Here is a 24,939-nt window from a genome sequence, read left to right on the forward strand (position 1 = left end):
TCCTCCTCTTGGTTCTATTCAACAGATTCTTACACTGCCAGGTGCTCTGGTAGCTATTATCAATAAAATAATAGTTGTGTGACGAAGTCTTCGCGATCTGTTTGCTTACAGTCACAGTCAAGAGACAGATGGACACAGGTTGGGATCCAGGCGTGTGTTGAGGGCAGGAGAGGTTAGACTGACCACTTGAGTATGAGAAAGGAAAATAAAGGTTTTTGTGTTTTTTGTTTTTGCTTAAAGCTCTGGTAAAGGGTAAAGTGGAGCTTGGAAGCTGTCAGATGGGGTTGCTGCATATTTATCCAGTTTGGGATTTCATGCTTGGGTGGCCTTGCACTTGGATGGGGAATACTCAGGAGCCATATGGCCGTGGTACCCTGGAGATGTCAGTTTTCACTCTTCACATGGAGTTTGGCTTTGGTGCTTCCAGAAGCGACCACCTCCCTGCCCACTGCAGCCTTTTCGAGGGCTGGCTGCATTTGCAGGTATTTGCTGCTGCCTTTTGTGAGCCCATGCATTCCTCCTGTACTAATAATAGGCAATTTTGTATTATTCTAAGCTGTCTCGGGGGACGTCATGAAATATGTGCCGTGTCAAACATAATGGTAGAATGTAAATTTTAAAAATCAGTTGTGGGTCATTTATGTGGTTTCAAAATATATATTAAAAAGAAACAAAATTCTCCCCTCCTGCATCTTTATTCTTATCTCGGCTTCATTTACTGCCTCATTTGTCATCCAAACAGTCTTTGTTCTTTCAGCTTTCCAACATGATTAATAGATGTTGTGCAGCATAGTACAGGGAAAGGCCGAATATTTTGTAAGATGAGTAATCTAGCTAAACGCCCATCTTTTTTTTTTAACTTGACCAACAAGTATGGTTTATGCAGATGCAAGGGCAGTTTGTTTATTTCCCTGTTCAGAATTTTGTACTTTTAACATAGCATGTTTCCTTTCCATTAAGCTTGCCAAAAATAATATTGACAAATTCGTGAAGGCTTCCATCTGATACGGTTGCAAACTTATGCAAATATATTTAGACAGTGAATAGAATAATTAAACATTCAAATGCCAAGAAGGGGATGGGACAGTAATACCAGCTGTCATACAGTATTATCGGGCCTTCGGCTGGAGTTCATGAAGCATTGGAAAATGCACTTTTGAAACCAAAGATCAGAATTGTGCTAGGTTTTTGTCTCTCCGATTTTCAGGAAGCACAACATCTCCTCATCGCAACAGGAAGTTATACACATTGCTGGGCGTGCTCATTGTCGGCACATTGCTACTCAGAATTTGAGAAGACATTCTTGTGTCTTTGTCATGAATCTTTCCCCTGGGACCAGGCCACTCCTGGATGAACTCACAGATTGAGCTTCTCAAAACACAAAATCAAACTGTTTGTCTTTAAAAATATTCTATTTTAAAATCCTGAAAAATCAAAGAATGAAAATACACTAATACTTGGCAAGAAAAAAAAAGTTTGAGGAGTTGTCTCTTGTAAAACTCATTTCATTTAAAAAGCTTGTTTCCAAAGAAATTGGCATTGTAAATCTTTGAAATCTAAAACCTTCTCTTTGTGTTTACCTTCAGTCCTGATAAATACCCTTGAAGTGTGAACATTATTTTTGACTCAGTGGATATCAGTTTTTCTTACCTAGTTTAGCAAAGTTAGTTTAAATCTTTGCTATTATTCAAAGGGAAAAAACACTAAAAAATGTTAAACCAAATCATAGCTTGTAACTATGCAGATCTTGACTAATCTTGAAAGGGGTGTAAATATTCTCAAATGAGCTCCTGCCCGTCACTACACAGTTTTGTGCCTGTGGTGTCGTTTGAGTTGGAGTATCTGCAATGCCAGTTACTCCAACCACCAGGAAGAGGTTAGTACAGCAGGTGCAAGGCCAGGAAGGCGAGGGGGCAAGAATGGTGGTACTAGTGGAGCCTAATAGAACCCAGCCCTGCCCTTGCCACATGCCACCCACCCTCAGCAGCCTCTCTCTGCTTCCAGGGACTTGCCAGCACTTCCCTTCTGTTGACTGAGGGTCATGGCAGGTCTGGGAAAGGGCCCAAGAGGCCTTCAGTGCACTGTGGTTAGAACTCTGCTGTAGCCACAATGAAGAGAAGCTCAGCTCAAACTTTGGCAACATAGGGAATAAATGGACATGGTTACAGAGAAGCTCTGGGGTTGGTCTGGCTGTAGCTACCCCTGAGTTCAGACATGCCTTTCACTCCCCTCTCCATAACCCTGCATCCAGGGTGGGGATGCCTTTTGTTCACAGAGTGACTGACTTCAAAATCAAGATCCCCAGTGGACCCTGTGTGCCTTCTGTCCAGCTCTGTTCAATCCAGGAACCGACTGGCACATGCCACATCCTGTGGTGAGGCCGGGCAGGCCCATTTACACCATATGAAGTGATCTCCATGGCCAGGAGGCCCTAGTAAGCCTGCCCAGGGTATGTCTGGTCTTAGAGGGTGTGAATCAATCAATCTTTATGGGCAGGAACTACTCATTGTTTTTAGTTTAGGTGGATGCTAGAGTGTACAAAATCCAAAAGTGTCTGACAGTATAACTCAGTTGGCAGTAGTGTCTTTTTGTGTATTTCTGTGCCAAGTGGATTCTGCCCTGTGAAAACTGAAAAAGAGGATGCTACACTCAAAAAAATGTTGGGTAGCATTGTTGCCTTTGATTTGACCTTAATATTTTGGCTTTGCTAAAGGATCGCTGGTTGTCATTCAGTCTTTCTGTCATGCTTTCATCACCCCTGGGACCCAGCACCTCTCAAACTCTCTCATCTTCATTTTATTTCCTCAAAATTTCTGCAGCTCCTCATCTCACTAAGAGGAAAGTGTTATCTTCAATTTGTTAAGGTGGTGTGCTGCTCTTTGTACTTCCAAGAGTTAAAAACAGATCAGCTGGATTATTGTAAATCGCTAAAGACACATCAATTCTAGTATTCTAAAATTAAATATTAGCTTAAGCAGTAAAAAATAAATTACAAATGGTATTATCATATTCTACGTCACAGTTTTTCTTATGCAAGAAAAACCATGAAATACGACCGTGTGCTCGGTTGGAGGCAGAAAGGTAGCTGCATCTAGAAACACGACCGCACACACCTTCATGGAGGGAAGTCTCAACTGAGGAGCCCAGGCTTGCCGCATGCTTGTTTTTCCTCCAGGAACTGGAGTGTGGTGGCCACCTACCAGCTTGCCATCAACGCTAGTTCCCCTTTTTTTTTTGCTGATGTCGTGGTTTTAGCGGCCAAATCGACTCTGGTGTTTTCCCCTGTGTTGTACGTGGACCCAACAATACATAGAAACCGTGGATGTTTACCCTGGATAGTGCATTTGCAGTGAGGCTCAGAAGGAGACAAGGAGGACTTGAAAGCTGCGTTTGAATAGAAGTTTATTCTAAGGCAGGACTACATAAAAGAGATGACTGAGTGATGCTAAACAGATAACAAAATTCTGATTCATGCCATTGGCAAGAGAGGAGACTTCTGGATAAACACACTGAAAATAACAGCTAGAATGCAGCTCTGATAGCAGCCCTGGGTTTTGCCTGAACCTAAAGGAAAGCTCATGACTGTCCTTCCATCTGCAACAGCTCAGGCCAGGCTGCTCGACCACACTGAAGGAGAAGCGCCACCTTGAATCTTAGTGGCACCGACGCGTTCCGCCCAGTGACCCAGTTAGAAGAACTGGGGCCCGGATCTCATCAGCGATGGTGATGGAGGCAACTCAGGATTTTCCAGAGTCGGTTTTTCACTTTCTGCTCTGGGATGTAGTTAATAAAACTCCCAGATCTGTCAGCTGCTGAGGCATTTCCTCATGGCTCCAAGGAGCCGCTCCAGGTCAGCTTCTTGAACTGAGGCTTTGCTTACAGCATCCATATGCTTCCCAGCCCACTTGCTGACCTCCCTTCTTTCTCAGGCTTTTCATGTTTCCACCCTGCATCCCAGGAGGCCCTCGAAATATTCTGAGGACACAGTCCAATTATTTTGCAAAAGCTCACTCAGTAGTCATGGCTTAAGGTTCGTACGAATTGAATAAGTTTTTTAACTTAACGATCATTTACTTACAACCTAAAGCAGTTAACCCTGACAGTATATATAATCGCTAGTAAATCTGAGAACATTCTTAAGTGGGCGGAGCATTCTCATTTCCCCCACATGTAGCATGGTCAACAATGAGACATTCATCGCAGCCATCATCGACATCTTTCAGAATATCATCAATGCTTGTCCACAGCCTGATGCCTTTTGAACACAGCTCCGTGTCTTTGAAGCATGGATCCCGGGATCCAGCTTTGATTCCTTTCCTGTGGACCTGTGCCAGTGTGCCTGATTTCATTAGGTTTTTGGAAAGGACTGAAGCTATGGTATCGTTTTTATTGCAGTCCTCGCATCAATCATAATTTAGGGCGCCCCTGGTGAAAGATGAAGAATTCCAACTGGGGGGCTGGGTGGAGGCAGGTCTCGGGGGCTGGGCGAGTCACTAAACCAAGTGAGTACTTATTGCATACAGTAAGTGCAGCCACCTCGGCCATAGCTTCATTCCTGAGTGAGTGCAGCCTGGAGGCCCAAACCAAGGAACAGGAGTGCCTGGAGACCACACAGCTTTTAATTAGGTGCTTATCTTTTCTGCCTCTCTCCCCTGCGTTCTTCCTCTTCCTCTCCATGGGGAGCCCCTTGGTGTTCCAGGTTGTCCAGCCGAGGAGTGGAGGCATGGTTAGAAATAAGTGGGTTCCTCTCTTATCAGAACAAAGGCTGCACGCAGATTCCTCCCGGCAGATCCTCTCCACTCTCTTCATTCACCTTTACCACTCCTCAGCCAGGACTCGGTGCTCCAGATTCCCAGTGCAGTCCTCTCCCTTGCGCTTACGACTTTGGAGTTTTCACTTTGGGAAGGCGCCCGTCCCTTCATTAGCAAAATCACATTGCTCTTATGACTTCCCTTCATCCCCCACCCCTCACGGTTCTCTAGTTAGCATCATGTGGCCATGACCTGTCTGTCTCTAAATCCCTCTTAAGGGTTCTCTGCCGATTCCTCTTGTCCCAGACATCAGCAGTGCTACTTGACCATGTAATGCCGTGGGTCTAAGGGACATGAGCAAGCTTTAGGTCACCTCAGCCAGCATTGCAGGGGTCTCACATCACAGATCTTTCAACAACTGCACCCATGCAAAGAACCTGCCTCCGAGGCTGCCTCCTCCTTCCTGTTGATGCGCAAACACACCTCCTAAACAGCAGTGACGATGTTCCACTCATAGATGGACACAGAGGACCCGGTTCTCTGTGGATTCCAGGGTTTCGCTCTGCCTGTCTTCAGCCAACACAGAAAGTGCTAGGGTCTCCACCTCGGGCCCAGACAGAGCAGGTGAGGTGTGCTCTCGTGTGTTTAAAGCAGCACGTCTTTAAGCACTCAGACGTTTCTTGCAGCCATGGAAAATTAGATTCCAAGTAAAACTTCAAATCTACAAGTTAAATTGTATAAGTTGTATTCTGCAAATTACAATCTGTGAAGTAGATGCTTAGAAAAATACTATAAAGTAATGTAACTTACTTCTAATCTGAGGATGACTTTGAAACCATTCCCCTAGAATATTAAAACTGTGCCAGGTTAATAGCCTTCACCTCTTATTTGGGGACATCTCATGGAGGCTGTCATCTAGATTCAAACACCAGCTCTTGCCTCTCACTTCCAACTGACTTCTGTGCTTGTGCTCTCGGTAGGAAACGTTTTTGGTGACTTTAGGAAAAGCTAGGAAATACCCACATTTAAGTTCAACTCTTAATTTTCAGTCCAAGTCTTTCTCTTCACAACACCTTTTCGAACAGAGGCCAACAAACACTCTCCCCTAGGGCCAGAGAGCAGATGTCGAGGCTTTGTAGTTTGTGGTCTCTGTCCTGCTCAGCTCTGCAGTGAAAACGCAGAAGTAGCCATGTACAGCCGAGTAGAGGCGAATGGCCAAGGCTGGGTCCCAGGGAGCCTTCACTTGTGCAGACAGGCAGCCGGCCAGATTTGGCCAGTGGGCCCTAGTTTGCCAGTCCCTGATTCAGACAAAAAGAGGGCTTCGTGCAATTTTGTGGATAGGTAATAAACTTAGCAAACCGTTTCGGGGGCTCCCTAGCCTCTTCCTCTTTAGGACCTATTTTTGCTTCCTCTGTATCTCCAAATACTGGTGAGAAAGAGGAAGAGCACCAGGAATGGCTTTCTCTAATGCAGAGAGCTGACCCGATTTCTTTCCCTGTGAAAATCCCCACTGACTTCAGAGAGGAGAAGCAGCTGGTGTGGCAGTCCCCACCCAGATTATTGAGGATATTCTAAGCCCTGTTCCAGGCCACTTTGTCTCAGCTCCTCAATATTCATACAAAAGCAAATGAACTAAATGCTTATAGTTCGGTCACATGTAGATGTATGTCCTCGGAAATTAAGTTTTCATGCAGGCATCAGATTTCCAGGAAATTACATCGTGATGGTTAAGGGGGGTTGTAAGGGGTGGGAAGAGAGGGAGGAGGAAGTAAAAGTGATTGTTAGTCCAGATTGGATGCCACCGTAACACTATGAGAAGGGTGGCGTGCTGGAAAGGTTTTCTGTTGTACAGTGCTTCTACATTGATGGCTTTGTGTTTTATATACATAAGAAAAATGTAACCTTTATAAGCTTGGTTTCTGTGGGAAAACAGCTAATGGGCTGATGGTATCGCTCTACTTCAACATGCTAGAGAATTACTCAGATGCTTGTCAGACGCCTGAACCACATATTTATTTGAGAATGTGCCATCATGGGAAGCTTTCACTCACCAAGGTCACGGGGAGGGCAACGGAGGGAGGCACTCTGAACTTCAGATGGTCCTTACTGCCTGTGTCCATAGCAAAGCGATGAGTGAGGAGCTGGCTTGCCAAAGGAAAAAAGGCTTATAGAGAGAGCTGCTTTGTTCTGTTTGCAAATGGCAGATAGCTGAGCAATAACTAAACAGGCTTTTCGTTGGTGTTCATTTTGTAACCCTAAACAGAAGAATGTGTTTTATAAAATTGCAGAATTTTTTTTCTGTATTTATCTTACATGTTAGTAAATGAAAGAAATTTTGGCCCTAGATTTAAGAAAGTGGTTTCGTTGTAAGCTCACTGTTTTGTGCTTTGAGTTTTCTGGGTATATGAGAATGATTTACTTTTGAACTCCTTTTACTTGCCTGAAAGATACACACAGAGATTTCCTATCTGCTGGCTTAACCTCCCAAATGCCAGCAACAAGTAGAACTTGTATAACCCAAATTCAGGAGCCAGGAACGCAATCCAGGTCTCCCTTGTCTGTGTTCAGCCATCTCCTGCTGCCTCCCAAGGTGCGCGTTAACCAGAAACTGGAACTGGAAGCGAAGCTGGGCCTTAAACCAAGCACCCACTGCTCTCTCGCTCTCTCTCTCTCTTCTTACTCCCCCCACCTGTAACTCTGCATTTCAAATAAATAAAACAAATCTTTAAAATAATGAAATCTACAATTTTTTAAAAGAAATTTGAATCTACTAAAAGAAAAATACCAATAATGATAGCCACTTAGGTAAATGTAAAGATTTGTTCTTCTTTTGGTTATTAGTAGTAAAGCAGCTTCAAAGACTACATATAAAGAAGTTCTGTGTCAATCAGAAAGAGCAGCAATCTACTGCTGAATAGTGGAGCCAAAGTGAGCATCTTGCCCAGAATGTAGAGTGTGTACAAGTCTCCTCAATGGGCATTTCTGTGTCAGTGAAGTCAGAAAACCTGATGGCCACCTTCAGGGGTTAGGAGGTGGCCCATCACCTGATAGAGGTGTCCCCAATCTAGGGAATCAGTGAATGAAAGCAGGTCTGTCCTATAGCCTCAGCTGCAACATCTCAGCCATTACACTGCACCTGACGTGTGGAAATCTCAGCCAAACTGAACAGGTGAGGAAGATACATTCAGGCAGACTTGCAAGTAAGCTCAGTCTTTGCCATCGAGTGTCATGCTGGTTGAAGACTTGGGTCCAGACGTAGGCTCGGTGAGAGGTCTTAAACCAGAGAAACGGTCTAGTTTCAAGACCATTTCTTGAATTTGACTCACCTGCCAGCGGTCCATCCAGTCCCTCTCTTCCTGCTGGAGATGTTGATTGCATTCTCCGTGCCAGCATTATTTTGCAGGAAGCTCTTGGGGCTTTGCATTGAGTTGGTGGAAGTGCAGACCTGACATGTGTTTTGCTAGCAGAGAACATTGTAGTTCCCACCTGACTGTGGAAAGTGGGCTAAACCATACTTCACTCCTCCTTTTTATACACCCACACACTCTCAGATACCTAAAAATAGAGAAACCTGCAAAGAGAATGTTGAGCCAGATTGTTCATTTAAAAAGTAATTTATGAGCTATTGCCTGATGAATTTGTCTCTTCTACCTGTTAAAGTGCAAAACCTTTTGGACTGCATGGGTCGTATGTGCGTATAGGAGCATTTTATTTTCATTAAGATGATGTATTCTGGAATAAAATGTATGATTTTGTTTATAGTATATAATTTTAGAATGAGAGTGAGGGAGTTGGAAGACAGAAGCGGTGAGAAATCCCCCTACCTGTGCAGCTAAAATCCTCTGGTGTGTCTGTGCTGTGGGTAGCATATGGCTCATTGACTCAGTTGCACAATTTGATGTTTAGAATCATACTCAATGCTCAACCTTTCAAATAAAATTTTTTTGAAAGCACTCCACCTAATGGAGACGGAAAAGGAAGAAAAAGATAGGACAATGAGGATAAGAAAGCAAGCAATAGATTCAGTAATCTCATTAAATGTAAATAAATTTTCCCTTATCCCATTCAAATGTGAAGACAATATTTTACTTACAAATTAGAAAGTAAAATAATATTATTAACAATTATACCAATATAGTATAATAGAAGTTCTTTGGATACAGCCTGTCTCTCAGAATATCTTATTGTAATTGTGCTTTTAGCTGAAACCTTGGAAGACAAAACCATGGATAAGGGAAGTTTCTCCTAGGTTCAAGGTAGAGTGATGTATTAATAGCAAGGTAGAAGCAGAGGAGTTGGCTTGTTCCCTGGTTGCTAAGCTACTTAGATCACAGGACCAGGGTTTGACTCCTGGCTCCAGCTCCTAAATCCGGCCTCCTGGGAAGCAGCAGTGTTGACCGAAGAGGGGAGGCCTAGATTGCATTCCTACATTTGGCTTCAGCCCCGATCTCTCTGTCTGTCTCAAATAAATCTTCTAGGTAGAGGTAGAACAAGGTGGTTGTGTCATAATGATCAAAGAGACATTTCATCAAATCGTGATCCTGCAGGTTTGCAGATGATACACCGAACCTGCAACAGACCTTCAACTTACATGAAACAAACAACATAAAAAAGGTAAATTTCAGGGAAAAATAGACAAATCCATGATGATAGTCAGGCTTAAAATCCTTCCCAGAACAAATAACTTGAAAATCGATAGGAATTTACAAGGGACCTTCCTAGTTTATGGGGGAAAAAAAAGGCATATTAAGAAAAAGCAACGTTTAGGTTCCCATTTTTTTTTTTTTTTGCTTTAAAATGACGTTATCTTTTAATTCAATTTTCTGTGAACCTTTAAAGTTCTTCATAGGATGCTTGAATAATACTGTGATCCAGCTTGACCTGATTGGCATGAGTAGAACACTCCACCCAACAACAGCAGAGCACACAGGCTCTGCAAATGCACACAGAATGCTTGCCAAGATAGAGCATATTCTGGGCCACCGAACAAATCTCACCAAATTTTCAAGGACTCAAATCATACATAATATGCTCTCTAAGCCCAGTGAAATTAAATAAGAAATCAGCACTGGTGGATATCTGAAAAAAGTCCAAATCTCTAAAAATTAAATAAGCGTTAGAGTAAGAGAAAACATTTGCAGATCATCTATCTGATAAACATTTATATCCAGAAGATAACAAGGACTCTCAACTCAATAGTGAAAAAAATAAAGGAATCTTATAACCCCCAAAGAGTGAGGAAAATATTTGCATACACATTACATCTGAAAAACACATGGGTGATTATCACATAAAAATATGCTCATCATTGTTAGTAAGGAAATGCAAGTTGGAACCGCAGTGGATACACCACGTAGCTGTTAGAGTCTCTCAAATGAAGGTTGACCATACCGAATGTGGAAGAGGATGTGAATGAGAATGTACAAATAGTTACACGAAAAACCTGTTGGAAAACAGGTTGAGAATGGCAGGTGTAATACACACCCATCATACGGCTGAGTCATTCCGTCCCTCTTGACTCGAGAGAAACAAGGCACACATCAGTATACAGATTTGCACCTGAACATCCACAGTTCTCACAATAGTGCAAATTAAAATTAAAGTTTAATTTGTACTGTGTGTGTACTGGTATCGCGGTGTGTACTGTGTATCGCACACAAGTTTACCTTAGTAAAACTGTTAAATAATGCGTTTGTTCAAAAATAAAGTACAAAAACAGAAAAAATAAAAGCGAAAACTTCCCAAAGATTAGATGGGCAGTCCAGAGGATTCAGCATCCAAATAATTAGAGTTCATCATAAAACAAGAACAATAGGGATCCAGAGAAGACCCTGTAAGCTTTCGGAGCTGGAGAGCCGAAATATGTTGACATACAACTAATCCAGACTGAAAATGGAGGGGAAAGGGGGAGAAACTTAGCAGCAGCCCTGGAGGCTGGGCTGCAATTAGTGCACTCTTCAAAATGCAAATATTGTACCCAGAGAAGCCATCAGTAGGGTGAGCTGAGAATAAAGACAAGGCTAGTGTTTTCTTTCTTTCTTTATTGGAAAGTCAGAAAGAGAGAACTAGAGTAGTGTCTTCTATCCACTGGTTCACTCTGCATATGACCTTAACTCACCAAATTGCCAACCTGGAGCCAGGAGCCAGAAACTCTGTCCAGGTCTTCCACGTGCATGGCAAGGACCCAAGGCTCTGGACCATCCTCTGCTGCTTTCCCAGGTGCATTAGCAGGGAGCTGGAGTGGAAGCAGAGCAGCCAGGACTCACAGTGTACTCCAGGATGAGATGCTGGCATCGTGAGCAGAGGCTTCATGTGCTACACCAGCTCCATGATGAGACATTTTAGAATTGACCTCTGTGGCCTTTTGCTCAAGAAACTACCAGAGTCATCATCCAAATGAGTAAGTCTTTTTTTTTTTTAAGATTTATTTTTATTATTTATTTATTGGAAAGGCGGATATACAGAGAGGAGAGACAGAGAGGAAGATCTTCCGTCCGATGACTCACTCCCCAAGTGAGCACAACGGCCGATGCTATGCCAATCCGATGCTATGCCGATCCGAAGCCAGGAGCCTCTTCTGGGTCTCCCACATGGGTGCAGGGTCCCAAAGCTTTGGGCCGTCCTTGACTGCTTTCCCGGGCCACAGGCAGGGAGCTGGAAGGAAAGCGGGGCTGCCGGGATAGAACTGGCGCCCATATGGGATCCCGGGTGTGCAAGGTGAGGACCTTAACCACTGCGCCACCGCGCCAGGCCCCAAATGAGCAAGTCTTGGTGGAAGAAGGTGCATCTATTCATTTTAGGTTTTCTCTGCTATGTGGCAAAATGCTGCTAATTTCGTTGCTTAAAATATTGCAGGTTTATTATCTCACAGTCTCTGTAGGTCAAGAGTCTTTTCTGAACTTAGCTGAGTTCTCAGCCTCCGGCTTCTGGCAATATTGGTGTCACCTAGGGCTACCTCACATCTAAGACTTGGGGGTCCCTGGGGTTACTTGCAGAATTGGTTACTTGGTGTGATAGGACTGAGGGTGGAGTCCACATGTGGATTCTTTGACTTCATCTCACTCACAACATAGAAGCGTATTCCTGAAAGCCAACAAAGGGACAATCTGCTGAGACAGAGTGACATGCCATCCCTGTAGCATGTTCTGTTGGTTCAAAGCAGGGGACTCATCCCACACAGTACGATCCCAGGGAAGGGAAGCTAAGACCACAGGAAGGAGAGAGCAACCCCTGGGATCATGGTGGAGGAGCCTACCAAGCAGTTTGCTAGAAGGGTAATCTGTCCTTGAGCCTGTGAAGGCATGCAGGTGTGTCAGAGTGTGCCAGAATGTTAGGGGCAGGTGCATGGGAAACTAAGCACAAGAAAACACAGACAGTTGGTAACTCCAGGAGAGCAGGTATTGCACAAGAATGGGAACAGTGTGCAAGCTGGTGCCCCAGTCCTAACAAATCCTGCTATGACCAAAAGCATGATAGCTCAATATTCAGAAAGTGAAAGGGGGCAGGGAATATTTCGGGGTATAAAAGACCTAAATCAAGGCCAGGCCTTTGGCCTAGAGGAAGAACCAGGTCCTGGCTTCAACCTGGCTAAGTCCTGGTGCCAGCTATGCTGGGCTGCACATTTGGGGAGTAAGCCAGCAGACGGAACTCTCTGTCTGCTCCCCCTCCCCATATCTCCACCTATCAGAAGTAATAATTAAATGAAAGCTAAATTTGTTATCGTCTATATTAGAAAGCCAATGGGTATTGCACAATAAGACAGCGTGTGATGGATGGGGAAAAGAATGGTAGTGCTCACCTCTTAGGAGAAGAGGTGCTGGGAGATTTGGGGACCAAGGTGGGGGACAGACATGGTAGGCAGGAAACTCATTTTTCATGCTAAGCCCTGAGGAATAGTGTGACCTTTTAAACTGTGATTTATATCAGTTAAAGTTAAATTTGAAAAACAAAACAAAGAATGCATCATCTTGTTTTTTGAGAGCTTTTTTTGTTTTGTTTTTTTCATTTTTTAGTGTGCATGTGCTTGTAGGAAAGCGGAGGGGAGGTGACTTACAAATCATTTAGAAGTGCATGGTTTTCTTCTGTATCCATCTCTGAGACTAGCTTGGGAGAATGTGGTCTGCGTGATGCCGTGTTCCAAAGTGAAAAACCCATGGCAGCACTGAGATGGGGAACAACAGGTGCACCTCCTCCCAGCCAGGGACCGCTCACTGAGCCTCCCAGGCTTGTCCATTCAGGCAGGAGAAGGAGGGTTCTGCTCATTGAGGCCTTTGCAGACAGTCCAGCGAAGTGGGAGGAAGGCATTTATGAGAGTCTCCAATTGATGTGAAGGCACGTGCAGTGGCTCTGTCTGCTGGGGCTGCCGTAGCGGAGTCCCACAGGTGCGGTGGCTCGCAGCAAAGCTCATGTTCAAGTCCTGGAGATGGAAACTCTGAGATCAAGGAATCAGTAGGCTTGGTTTCACCTGAGGCCTCTCTGTTGGGCCTGCACAGGCCTTTTCTCTATGCCAGACGTCCCTGGTGTTACTTCCTCTTTCTGTAAAGATACCAGTCCAACCCTCATGACTCTCTTACTCACTCACCTATTTAAATGCTGGATCTTCAAATCTACCCAGGGGATGCATGGCCTCAGCATAGGAGTTTTGAGATGAATACTGTCTAGTGCATAACACATCAAACCACTGCAACCCTCAGTTTGAAATCCTGTGCATGGAGCTGGGATCTGGTCTGGATCACCTGGGAGGAGAAAAAAAAAAGTGTGGAACAGGCACTTGGCATGGTGGTTAAGGTGCTCCTGGAGCACATGCATGTTGGAGGCCAGAGTTCATGCTGCTTCCAGCTTCCTGCTAATGCGCACCTGGGAGGCAGAAGGGATGCCCTGACTAGTTGGATTCCTGCTACCACATGGGACACACAGATTGGCTTCTGGGGTATACCATCTCTCTGACTCAGTGCTGGCCATTGAGGGCATTTGAGGAGTCAACTGGCAGATGAGGTCTCTTATTCCTTCTTCTGCTCCCTCATGCCAGCTCTCTGATTCTAAAATCTTTTAAAAAAAAAAAAAAAGTTTTTTTTTTTTTTTCAGGGTTGCAGCACAGTATAAGTTTCTAGTATTTGGAAAAGTTCACTTAGGTCACAGGGTGGTCCTGAATTCTTTCTTAGTTCAGCAAGTCTTGGCCAAGCCAGGTGTCCAGCTAGTGAACTTGAAATGAGGCCACCCTCTCAGGCTTCCCCAGACCACTCCTTTGCCACTGTCCCAAGAGTAGCATAACAGGAAGTTGAAGTAATAGAATTTCCCCGAGTCTTCCAGGGTTTGCCTGCTGGACTAACTCAGCATCTCTAACGAGGAGCCTGCAGAGCCAGACAGGGCAGGGTGAAAACTCGGTGCTCAGCGCCAGCCCGGGAAGCCATCTGGGCAATACATTCTTGCGAAAAAGCCCCTTAAAGGCAAAAATCCAATGGGCCTGGTGAAGGCAGCAGCAGTCATTGCTCCCATTTATTTGAATGCTTTAGTAGGGCTTGGCTCTTGAATTTAACTTCAGACTTGATTGCCGAATGTAGGAACTAGAGAAAGTGCGATGTTTAAGATATAAAGCCAGAAAAATTAGCAGTCATAAAACTAATGAGCCCTGTGAAAGAAACATATAGTCATTAGTCATAAGCCAGATTTGTTTGGGACTTTCCTTTTTTCTTTCATACATATAATTGTACATTGTAAAATAAAATAGCAATACCGACTAGGTTATTAAACGCAAAGCTGGGGTCCCTTCTTGCTTTCATTTTCATTTTGAAATGGCCTCTTGTAATTCAGACACTTCGGTGCTCGTGCCACACCAACACAGACACCGCAGCTCAGGGAAGCAGCTTGCCCAGGAAGCTGCATGTAGGCTGTGAACAGAGACACAGCACCTGGCCACATGGAGGCCTTTCCTCTCAGACTTGGGCTGGCTCCTTTTACCCACAGACTGTGGATCCACCAAGAGCCTTTGGTCTTAGGTTCCCCCCCACACATACCCAACCATCACACAGCTGTGTTGATGGCGCCTGTTCCTGCACCTGTGTGTGGGGTGGGAGAAGGGCAGCCTCTCCCACTGCCTCCATCTCAGCTGTTGGAAGGCTCAAGGATGGCCTTCCAGTGGAAATGAAGTGAATGCATTGTAAATAATGATTTACCACAATTACCTGAGTGGTGGGTGAAATCCCTTAGGTGTCATTTTGGTAAGGAATCAAGACAGAGTATATGAGTGGTGGAGAAACAAGCGGCTCAAGCCACAGTGGCACTGCTTTGGAAATGTCTGGCTTGGGTGTTGTCCGCATACTGAGACTAGTTACCGAAGCAAATATCCAGCGTAAAGATGAGTGACTGATTTTTTTTTCCCCTGAATGTAATTCCTAAGTGGATAGTACTTACTCCTTACACTTGGAAGAGTAGTAAGTATATTATCTTAAGGGAGTTTTACCTTAGGTCAATTACAAGATCTGTATCATTTATGGAAGAGGTTTTTTTTTTTATAATAATAAGTATTGTTTACTAACTGCTGTAACCACTTTAAAGTTACAATTTGGAAAAGCAGCATCCAAAGTATAGTCTTAAAAATTCAGAAGAAATCAAAACTAAACTTTTCAGACCAAAGTGTATTGTGACGAAAACTGTAGCTGGCAGAGGAGTAGCTCAGTAGGTTGGGTAGGCTCCCATTACAAACATGGGGAACCCGTGATATTTCCTGGTGCAAATCCCGCCCTGGTGGATCCATCCCTTCCTCTGCATTGGGAGCACAGGGTGGCAGTAATGCTGGAAGGAGGGCAGTGCTGCCCAGTAGCTAGGGCCCCGGGCTGTGGCATCACACTTCCTGCCTGTGAAATCCACCTGCAGCTGGCACTAGTCAGGTGCTTTTCGGCAAATCACCGTTTCACTTTCAGAGTCTACAAAATAGTAATAGCTGAAGTAGTCATAGTCACAGCGCTGCCTTTGCAGTAGTGTAGGAGTTAGATGAAATACTCATAGAGTATACGTGAAGCTCCTGCTGCAGAGGTGCTGCCCAATGGACATGCCAGGGCACCTCATTACTGCTTTACAGGTGAAAACTTGTTAGCCTAAAGCTCCTAGTCCTGTGTGATTCCTGCATTCGGTAACTTCTGCCTTGCTTTGTTTGCACCTGGACAACCAAACCCTCCAGTTTCACATTTACGCTTCTTTCCCTCTAAAAGAAATACCCCTGATCTCTGATGTTGCAAAAAACGGGTCCAGAATGCCAGTGGCAGCTCTCCTTGGCTCCAACGTCTCCTGCGGCCTTCCCCTTATTTAGAAATTACCCCAATTACCAATTTCACTTCTTTTGTTAAGACTTTTTTTTAATGTGAAAGGCAGAATTACAGAAAGGCATATCTTCCAGTGGCTCGCTTATTCTCCCACATGGCCACAACAGCTAGGGCTGGACAAGGTGAAAGGAAGCAGAAGTTTCATCCAGGTCTCCCACGAGGATGATAAAGGCCCAGGTGCTTGCGCCATCTGCTGCTGCTTTCGGGGTATTGGCAGGGAGCTGGATCTAAAGTGGAGCAACTAGGGCTCGAACCAGCACCCACATAATACAGGCTTGACAGGGGATTTAACCCACTGCACCACAACCCTGGCTCCCCGATTAACAGTATTAATATTTAAAAATAGTAATCTCCCTGAAAATCAAATACCAGAATTGTACATGTAGAATGACCTGATTTATGTATGTAACTAGTAGTCATTTTACAAGGGTAATCCAACGACTCAGGTAAATAGAATTGAAAGGTTTAATTTTTTTAAAGATTTATTCATTTGTATTGGAAAGGCAGATATACACAGAGGAGGAGAGACAGAGAGGAAGATCTTCCGTCCAATGGTTCACTCACCAAGCGGCCACAATGGCCAGACATGAGCCAATCCGAAGCCAGGAGCCAGGAGCTCTTCCAGGTCTCCCACGTGGGTGCAGGGTCCCAAGGCTTTGGGCCGTCTTTGACTGCTTTCCCAGGCCACAAGCAGGAAGCTGAATGGGAAGCTGGGCCGCTGGTATTAGAACTGACGCCCATATGGGATCCTGGCGCGTGCAAGGCAAGAACTTTAACCACTACACCATCGTGCCGGGCCCTCCATTAACTTATAGTGGCTTGATTGGGTCTTGCAGTGCAGCACATGGAGAGAGAACACAGCCATCTACTGACTCACCTCTCAAATGCTTGCAGTGGACATGACTAGCCTGGGCAAAAACCAGGTGTCTGGAAGGCTATCGAGGTCTCCCACCTGAATGGCAGAATCCAATTATTTAAGCCATTACTGCTGCGTCCCAGGGTCTATAGGAGCAGGAAGCCGGCATGAGGAGTCCAGGCCAAATGTCAGACCCGGATACTCCATTCTCAGCACACAAGTCTGAACTAGCTTCCTGACTGCCAGGCCAAATGCTCAGCCCTACCTGCCAGCTTACACAGGACGCTGTTTGTGGGAGTCACCCCGGTGGGACTTTATTTTCAGGGACAGATATCCTCTCACTGAGACTTCTACACTCTCCCGTACAAAAAGGGAAAAACAAAGGCAACCGTATTTAGTCTATTTTTCAAGGCCACTGAAACAAATTGCAGTAATTTGAGCTCTCTGCTACTGTCACAATATGTGAGCACAATGTGGTAATTTTTATAATAATTGAACATGACTTCCATCTTAAAAATTCATAAGTTAGGAATTTTTCTGTTCATTCTTTTTATGGGAAAAATAAACGATACAAACCATTTTTTAAAATCTCAAAAACTAAAGAAGGATTTTACCCAAATGTCTCAGTTATGGGCTGTCCCACTAGGAGTGAAGCCAAGGACTGGTCTCCCGATGTCCTCATTGAGAGCCCTTCCCCATAGCTGAGTTAACTGAAACATCACTGTAGCAGACACTCAGGAGATTCCATGCCTGAGTATCCCTGACTACTAAACACAGATCACCTTTTGAATACTGTGCAGATAGAGAAAAGAAAAACTTCCAGAACATTCCATGTCTGTAGAATCAAGCAAATAGAAATCCCAATTGCGGCAGTGCCATCTGTTTTCATTAAAAGGATTTCTCATCTCTCTCTCCTTCCCTTGAATCCCTTGACTTTTACACTGGGCCATTTTTCTCGTGCATCATCCTGGAGTCACTTGTATCATTACCTGGATGACAATTGAATATGAATAATTCTGTCTCTCACATCCAAAAGAGGAAAAGGGAAGAAACTAAGAAAAGGCCTAGTTCCTCAGAAGTTGTTTGTGTGTTCTCTAATCCTCTATTTTTGCTCATCTGTTTTCAAAAATATTTACTTGGAATCCAGTACTGCCAGGCAATGTGTTAACAACTTGGAAAAAATACTCTTGCTTAAGAAAGACTTTAAAGTTTTGAGCTATTTCATTAAAAGAAAAACTATTTTTGCTTACATCACATGCTGTAGTATTTCAAAGATAAGCTGAAGTTCAGTAAAATTGGGGAGTCCACACAGTGACTCGAGAGGCCCACCTGCAAGTGTCAGCACCTCATGTTGGTGCCGGTTCTAGTCCCAACCGCTCTGCTTCCGATCCAGCTCCCTGCTTGTGGCCTGGGAAAGCAGTGGAAGATGGCTCAAGTTCTTGAGACCCTGCACCCAAATGGGAGACCTAGAAGAAGCTCTTGACTTCAGATCAACTCAGTTCTGGCCATTGTACCAGGAGCTTCTTCCACGTCTCACATGTGGGTGCAGGGTGGCAGGGAGCTGGATGGGAAGTGGAGTAGCCAGGATAAAAACCCATGACCATATGGGATCCTGGTGCTTTGTAAGGTGAGTATTATCCAATCAAACCAGTATGCTGGGCCCACCCCTCCCCCAAAGTTTCAGAGCTTGTTTGAGCAATGACTCATCAATTGGACTGCTCCAAACCAAAACTGATTCACGGGATCAACAATGGAACATCAGTGGGAGGCAAGGAGGCTTTGGTGGAATAAACACAAATGTAAAGCAGAGAAAACATTGGGTACAATTCTATCTTGCCACCTTTAGCTTATCCCATTAAAAAGCTCTGACAAAGCTTAATGGCTGATTTGGATTGACTGAACTTAAATTCTGTAATGTGGACATTTACAAGAAACAGATCTGTAAGTTAAGTTTGCAAATCATGGAAGGTTTAGGTCACTAGTGTGACCATGTCTGCTCAGTAATTGTTCAGTCCTGGTTTTCATTTCAATTTACTTTTTAAAAATATGTATTCATTTTTATTAAATAGGCAGAATTACAGGGAGAAGGAGAAACAGAGAGAAAGATCTTCTGTCCGTTGGTTCACTCCCCAATGGCCACAGTGACGGGAGCTGAGCCAGAAGCCAGAAGCTTCTTCCCAACATAAGTGCGGAGTCCCAAGACTTTGAGCCATCTTCTACTGCTTTCTCAGGCCACAAGCAGGGAGCCGGATGGGAAGTGGAGCCTCAGGGACATGAACCACTCATGAGATGTCAGTGCCTGAGGCATAGGCTTAGCCTACTGTGATATAGCACCGATCCCATTTTAATTTGCTTTACATCTGTTAGCTAACATGGATTTGTTTGGCTATTGGCATTTTTTAAAGCAAAATAATAGGAATTGGTTGTTGAGGGGGAGGGGAAGCCATACAGACGGACTTTTTCTGCTTTGGATTGTGAATTACAGAAACAAAATAGTTGCATTAAGTGCCATTTCTTTTCTGAATCAAAATAAAAATGGGTGACTCATTCAATAGGAAAAGGTGGTGAATTCAAATAGGAATAGAAAATAAACTTCCACGAGTACAATGTGCTTAATATCTTTGGATTGTGTGTCATAATTCTAGTACTTTATGAGACCATTTTTAATAACAGTTCTCATCCAGCAACACTCTGTTACTTCTCAGTGACTGGTTTTCAACACAGGACTTTCTCTTTACTGGTCTTTACTGTCCATGAGGGCTTTCGGAAGAACTCACAGTAAGCTCCAAGTTAACCCCAAATCCCAAATGATCTGGAAGATTCATGGTCCTGAAGGGCAAAGGCCAGTGATTTGAGTTTGGTAAAAGAATCCATTAACGTAACAGGAAGTGGAGTTTAGTGCCTCCTTGGTTATTTTAAACAGGAGGCCTCCTCAGAGGGCACACAGACAAAGTCAACAGAGGTCGCCACTGACCCTGGCGTGTGGCCAGAGGTCAGCTACCCAGGGCAGCCTGGCACCTTCTCTTCCTGTGTGCTCTGCTGACTCCTGTCTGAGGACTGCCTGGTGACCTTCAGTCACAGTTTTTATCCAGAGAGAATTCAGTACAAACTATAAGTCTGGTGAGCAAAGTTCTACTTTGCGTTTGCTCAGCGGGAGGGGCTTTAAGAGTGAGGCTTGTCTGTCCACAAGTCAGAGAGTCCCTGGGTCCTATGGTTTCTGTGAGGGTCAGGCCTTTTGCTGCTGAGCCTAAAGAAGCCAGTGCAATTCTTGGATGTGGCTGGGAATATGGGAATCTTTGGATGAAGTCATTTTTCTCCCATTTATAAGAAATAAGTTGGAACTAAAGGAAAGATGTTGCACGTTTCCTGGCAGGCAAGGTCTTAACTGATTTGAACTGCTAGTTTGGTGACATCATGGGCAGGAGAGCAGCTCCCAGCATCGTGAGTGTCTCGTCCTACCTTGACCAGCACTTGTCTTTTATCATCTAAAGGCTAATGTGGACTACTGAACTTAAAGATTGAGCGATTGATTGATTGATCAATTGATTGATTAATTGATTTCTGAGAGCAAGGGAGAAAGTCCTTCCAGTCTCTGCTTTGCTCCCCAAAGCGGCTGCTATGGCTTGGCTGGGCCAGACCAAAGCCAGGAGCTTACTCATCTCTCCTGGTCTTCTACGTGGGGCTCAAGTACTTCAACCATCTTACACAGCCTTCTGGGAGTATTTGTGTGCAGCTAGATCAGGAGTAGAGCATCCAGGAATCGAACCAGCAACATGGGATATCAGTGTCACCTACTACACCACTAACACTGGTCCCAAGTGTTATATGTTTGTGTCTTTAAAAAAAAAAATGTGGGGCCCAGCATGGTGGCCTAGCAGCAAAAGTCCTTGCCTTGTACGTGTCAGGATCCCATATGGGCACCGATTCTAATACCAGCGGCCCCGCTTCCCACCCAGCTTCCTGCTTGTGGCCTGGGAAAGCAGTCGAAGACAGCCTAAAGCCTTGGGACCCTGCACCCTCGTGGGAGACCTGGAAGTAGCTCCTGGCTCCTGGCTTTGGACCAACTTAGCTCTGGCCATTTAGGCCATTTGGGGAGTGAATCATTAGACAAAAGATCTTCCTCTCTGTCTCTCCTCCTGTCTGTATATCTGATCTTCCAATAAAAATAAATCTTTAAAAAAATGTGTAGAACAGGCATGCAGTGTGACTGTCGTCTACGAAGGAATCTTGCACTGGTAGCCCTGGGTACATGGGCTGTGTTGGCGGCCCTCGGGGTGCCTCTGTGTGCTTCGGGGCATTTGAAGTCCTCTCTAGTGACTTTGAACATCACCTGCCTCTTACTCATTTTGTCCTGGTATGAAACCCCATTGCAGCCTCAGAAGCAACAATAGCCACAGAACCCAGACCCCACTCCCTGCCTTGACCTCAGGAGCTCACCTACGGGAGGGGACGGATGTAATCACTCATTTCTTTCTCTTAAACTATAGAATGCATATTCCTTTAGCCAAATCCATTGCTCTGCACATACAGCGGAGGTGTCTCAGCGTCTCTGCCATCCATATCCTCTGCATTGACCTGTTTTCTGTTGCAGGATCCAAACACGTGACACTGGGCACTTTATACATATTAGAGGTTTAGGCCTGGTGTGGTGGCACACAGCAGAATAAGCCACTGCTTGCAGTGCTGACTCAGAGCACCAGGTCAAGTACTATCTGTTCTGCTTCTAATCCAGCTTCTTTCTAATGTGCCTGGGAAAGCAGCAGAGATGACCCTTGGAGTTCGAGCCTTTGTCCTGGCTCAGCTGTGGCTGTTACAGCCACGTGGGGAGTGAACCAGTGGATGGAAAATCTGTCTCTCCCTCTAGCACTGTGTGTTTGAGAAGAATAAATCCTTTTTTGAAGGCAAAATTAAAAGGATTTATCTAAGCTTACTGTCTCTGAGACTCACCATCCAAATTCAGCATTCCTGGCGGTTTGGCTTCTGCCATGCCATGGCTTGGCATGGTAGAAGGTCACCAAGGGAACCAGCAGGATGCAGAGGGGTCCTGCACAGGGTGACCTCACTTCCCATCCTCAGAGCTCCACACTAATTCTTTACAAAGTCTGTGTCTTTCTGCAACCTCATTATCTTGCACCAGATCTTGGCTTGGTCACTTTAGGGACAAACCACCAGTGGACAGTAGCCCATCTCAGAACACAGCCTGGCAGGAAGAGGGTGGTGTGATTTGTCATCCAGGCAACTGGCGGCACCCTGTGAACATTCCCAACCAGTGACCCTCGGGCTGACACAATGAGCGTGGAAGCTGTCTGTGTAGGGTTTCTGTCATGACATGAGGCCACTGGAGTAGCCAGAGGAGAGTGCTAAGGCTGATGTCAGGAAGGTGAGACACAGGAAGTCTCCGCCTATGGGCAAAAGTCTAGTTGAAGTTGCTTGCTTGGAATCTAGCATCCATTCTTTCCTAGGCATCTCTCCCTATTCCCTGGAGGCCTCAGAAGGCCATTAGAGCCCACCAGATAGCCACAGGACAGTTCTGGGCGATTAGCAAGAGAGCAGCCTGCCCCATCCATCACAGTGTTTCATGTGAATGGCCATGGCTGTCTGCCTTTCTGCAGCTTCCCCATCCAGGCGGGCAGGGATTGGTCTATGTGGCTTGCAGGTGCATGGATTTGCTGCCCTTACTACTACTTGGGCAGGGAAGAGGAAGTGGCACCAACTTCAGGGACTCAACAGGCCTTCTCTCCCCTCACCTTCGGAGGCTCCCTTTCCCAGCCAGTGGCAGGCTGTATTCATTACATTCTGACCCAGCAGGTGGTTTCTGAGATTGTGGATTTCTGAGAAGCCCAGGGGTTGCTGAAGTGTACGCCGTGAAAGCGGGGAAGAAAAGTTGGCGTGGAGGAGAACTGATTGCGTTGTCCTGGAGCACCTGCCTTTGTACCTAAATGTCCCCTGTCCATAGCTGTAAAGTGGTCTTAAAATTAGCACCTGCCTTGTAGAGTGCCAGGAAGTCGATTGAGTTATCTGTATAATCTGTATCCCCTCCTAGGTGGGGACGGGGAGGGGTGTGAGGAGAGGCTCCATCACTGCCTGGAGCCAGATTTGCCACTTGTTACTTGTGTGTCCTTGGTCAAGTGACTGGGATGCCTCCTAAACCTGTCCTTCCTTTGTAAAAATGAAAATAATAAAAGTATCAGCTTCAGAGGGTTATTGAGAAGATAAAATATACAAAACATCCAGAACAAGGCCAGTGTTGGTAATTGCATGTTGAGACGCCTTTGCCTGCAACAACCAACATCCCATATAAGCAACAGTTAGAGTCTCAGCGTCTCTACTGCTAAGTCCCTCCTAATATGCCAGCAACAGCCTGAACTGGCTGAGGCCAAAGCCAGGAGCCTGGAACTCCACCTGGATCTGTTAGGGTGACAGTGGAAGATGACCAAGGTGCCTGGGCCCTTGCCACCCTAGTGGGAGACCGAGGTGGAGTTCCAGGTCCTGGCTTTGACCTGTCCCAGAAGCAGCTGACACAGGCATTTGGGCAGTGAACCAGCAGATGGAAATTTTTCTCTATATGTTTCACTCTGTCTTTCAAATAAGTAAATCTTTTGAAAGCGAAAAGGAATGAACAGGTTCTCAGGCCATACCCTTTGGCTGGGGTGCTTGGTGTCAGAATGGGAGTTCTGATCTAGCTCCCTGCTAATGCACCTGGGAGAGCAGAGGAAGACACTGCAAGTACTTGAACCCATGCTACCCACGTGGGAGACCCAGAGGATGCTCCTGGCTTCAGCCTGACGCAGCCCTAACCATTGTGGCTGTTGGAGAAGTGAACCAGTGGAAGATTTCTCTCTTTCTCCATGATTCTTTCAAATAAGTGAAGCAAACACCAAAGGAACAGGTCCTATCCACATGCCTCTTCAGTGCGAGGGCTCATCTTTGCTAGGGTTCACCATGATTTCTTTATTTGGAAGAACTGCTATGTGTCTGTAGGATGTTGGGAGACCACGGCAGAAGGTAGTGCTCTGGATTTCTAAGAGGCTGATATTTGCCTTTTCTATTTCATTTCATTGAATAGCACAGATGATAAATTTAAAGAGATATAGATCTATTTCCTCAAGTTACATGAGGCTGATTGAGCTGTAGGATCCATTTGCATCATAGACAGCCTGTAATCACTGTGAATACTGGACATGTCATACTTTATATCCTCTACTAATATATACTAACAGTATTTTTATATTGCTTACTAGTATTTACAAGAATGCTTTCTGTATTATTTATCCTTACTTAGCATAATTGTATATTATTTACTAATTACTGGCATAATACATTTAAGCTATTTAATAATGTTTATTAGCATAATTGTCGTATTAGCAGTATTACCGACATCTGTTGCTTGGTTCTCTTGCCCAGATGAGCACCATGCCGGGGCTGCCCACTCGGCCCTGCTTCTATGACATCGATCTTGATACGGAAACAGAGCAAGTGAAAGGTTTGTTCTGAGCGGACAGGACTCTCGCGGGACCTAGTGCAGCAGGTAAGCTGTGGCTTTTACTGTTTCTTTTCTTCTTCTTTTTTTTTTTTTTGCCCCCAATTCAAACCTTTTTTTGTTCTGTTGTTTTTCTGGTCTTTACTGCAAAAGTGATCTGCCACGTAATTTCGTCCTTTGGCTGTCGTGTATTCCTGCCATATGACTGCCCTTACTTTGGGGTCTTCTCCCAGGACGTGCAGTCAGGTAGTCCGTGCAAAGACTCTCAGTGTGCCTGAACTTGAGACCAGAGGAAAGTCACATCACATCATCTTGGGATATAAATTGATTTAAAATGGCTCTGGACGTGACAAAGGAACTAGTAATTTTTCTTCTTCCAGAATTAAAGCCAGTATCTGCTCTTAATTTCTAAAGAGTCACGTCCTTCCTTCCTACCATATGTGTGAAAAAGGAATTTAAGTGTGTTGCTTTCCTGGGCCCCCCCCCCTAAAGTCTCATCAACCAAGCGACTTCAAAATTTGCTCTCTTGTAGTT

At 44.9% G+C, this 24,939-nt stretch overlaps 1 protein-coding gene across 1 annotated transcript in view; it reads left to right on the forward strand.

The window, feature by feature from the left end:
* MTHFD1L (methylenetetrahydrofolate dehydrogenase (NADP+ dependent) 1 like) overlaps positions 1–24,420 on the forward strand; it is a 172,854-nt gene extending 148,434 nt beyond the window's left edge. Inside the window, exon 27 of the mRNA XM_040965557.1 lies at positions 24,330–24,420. Within this exon, the coding sequence (XP_040821491.1) occupies positions 24,330–24,419 (90 nt within the window). The 3' untranslated portion in view covers position 24,420. The remainder of the gene's footprint in view (positions 1–24,329) is intronic.
* The last annotated feature ends 519 nt before the right edge of the window (positions 24,421–24,939 follow it).

The sequence above is a fragment of the Ochotona curzoniae genome, unplaced genomic scaffold (assembly GCF_017591425.1).
Source record: "Ochotona curzoniae isolate NIBS_2020 unplaced genomic scaffold, NIBS_Ocur_1.0 scaffold_3890, whole genome shotgun sequence".
NCBI lineage: Eukaryota > Metazoa > Chordata > Mammalia > Lagomorpha > Ochotonidae > Ochotona > Ochotona curzoniae.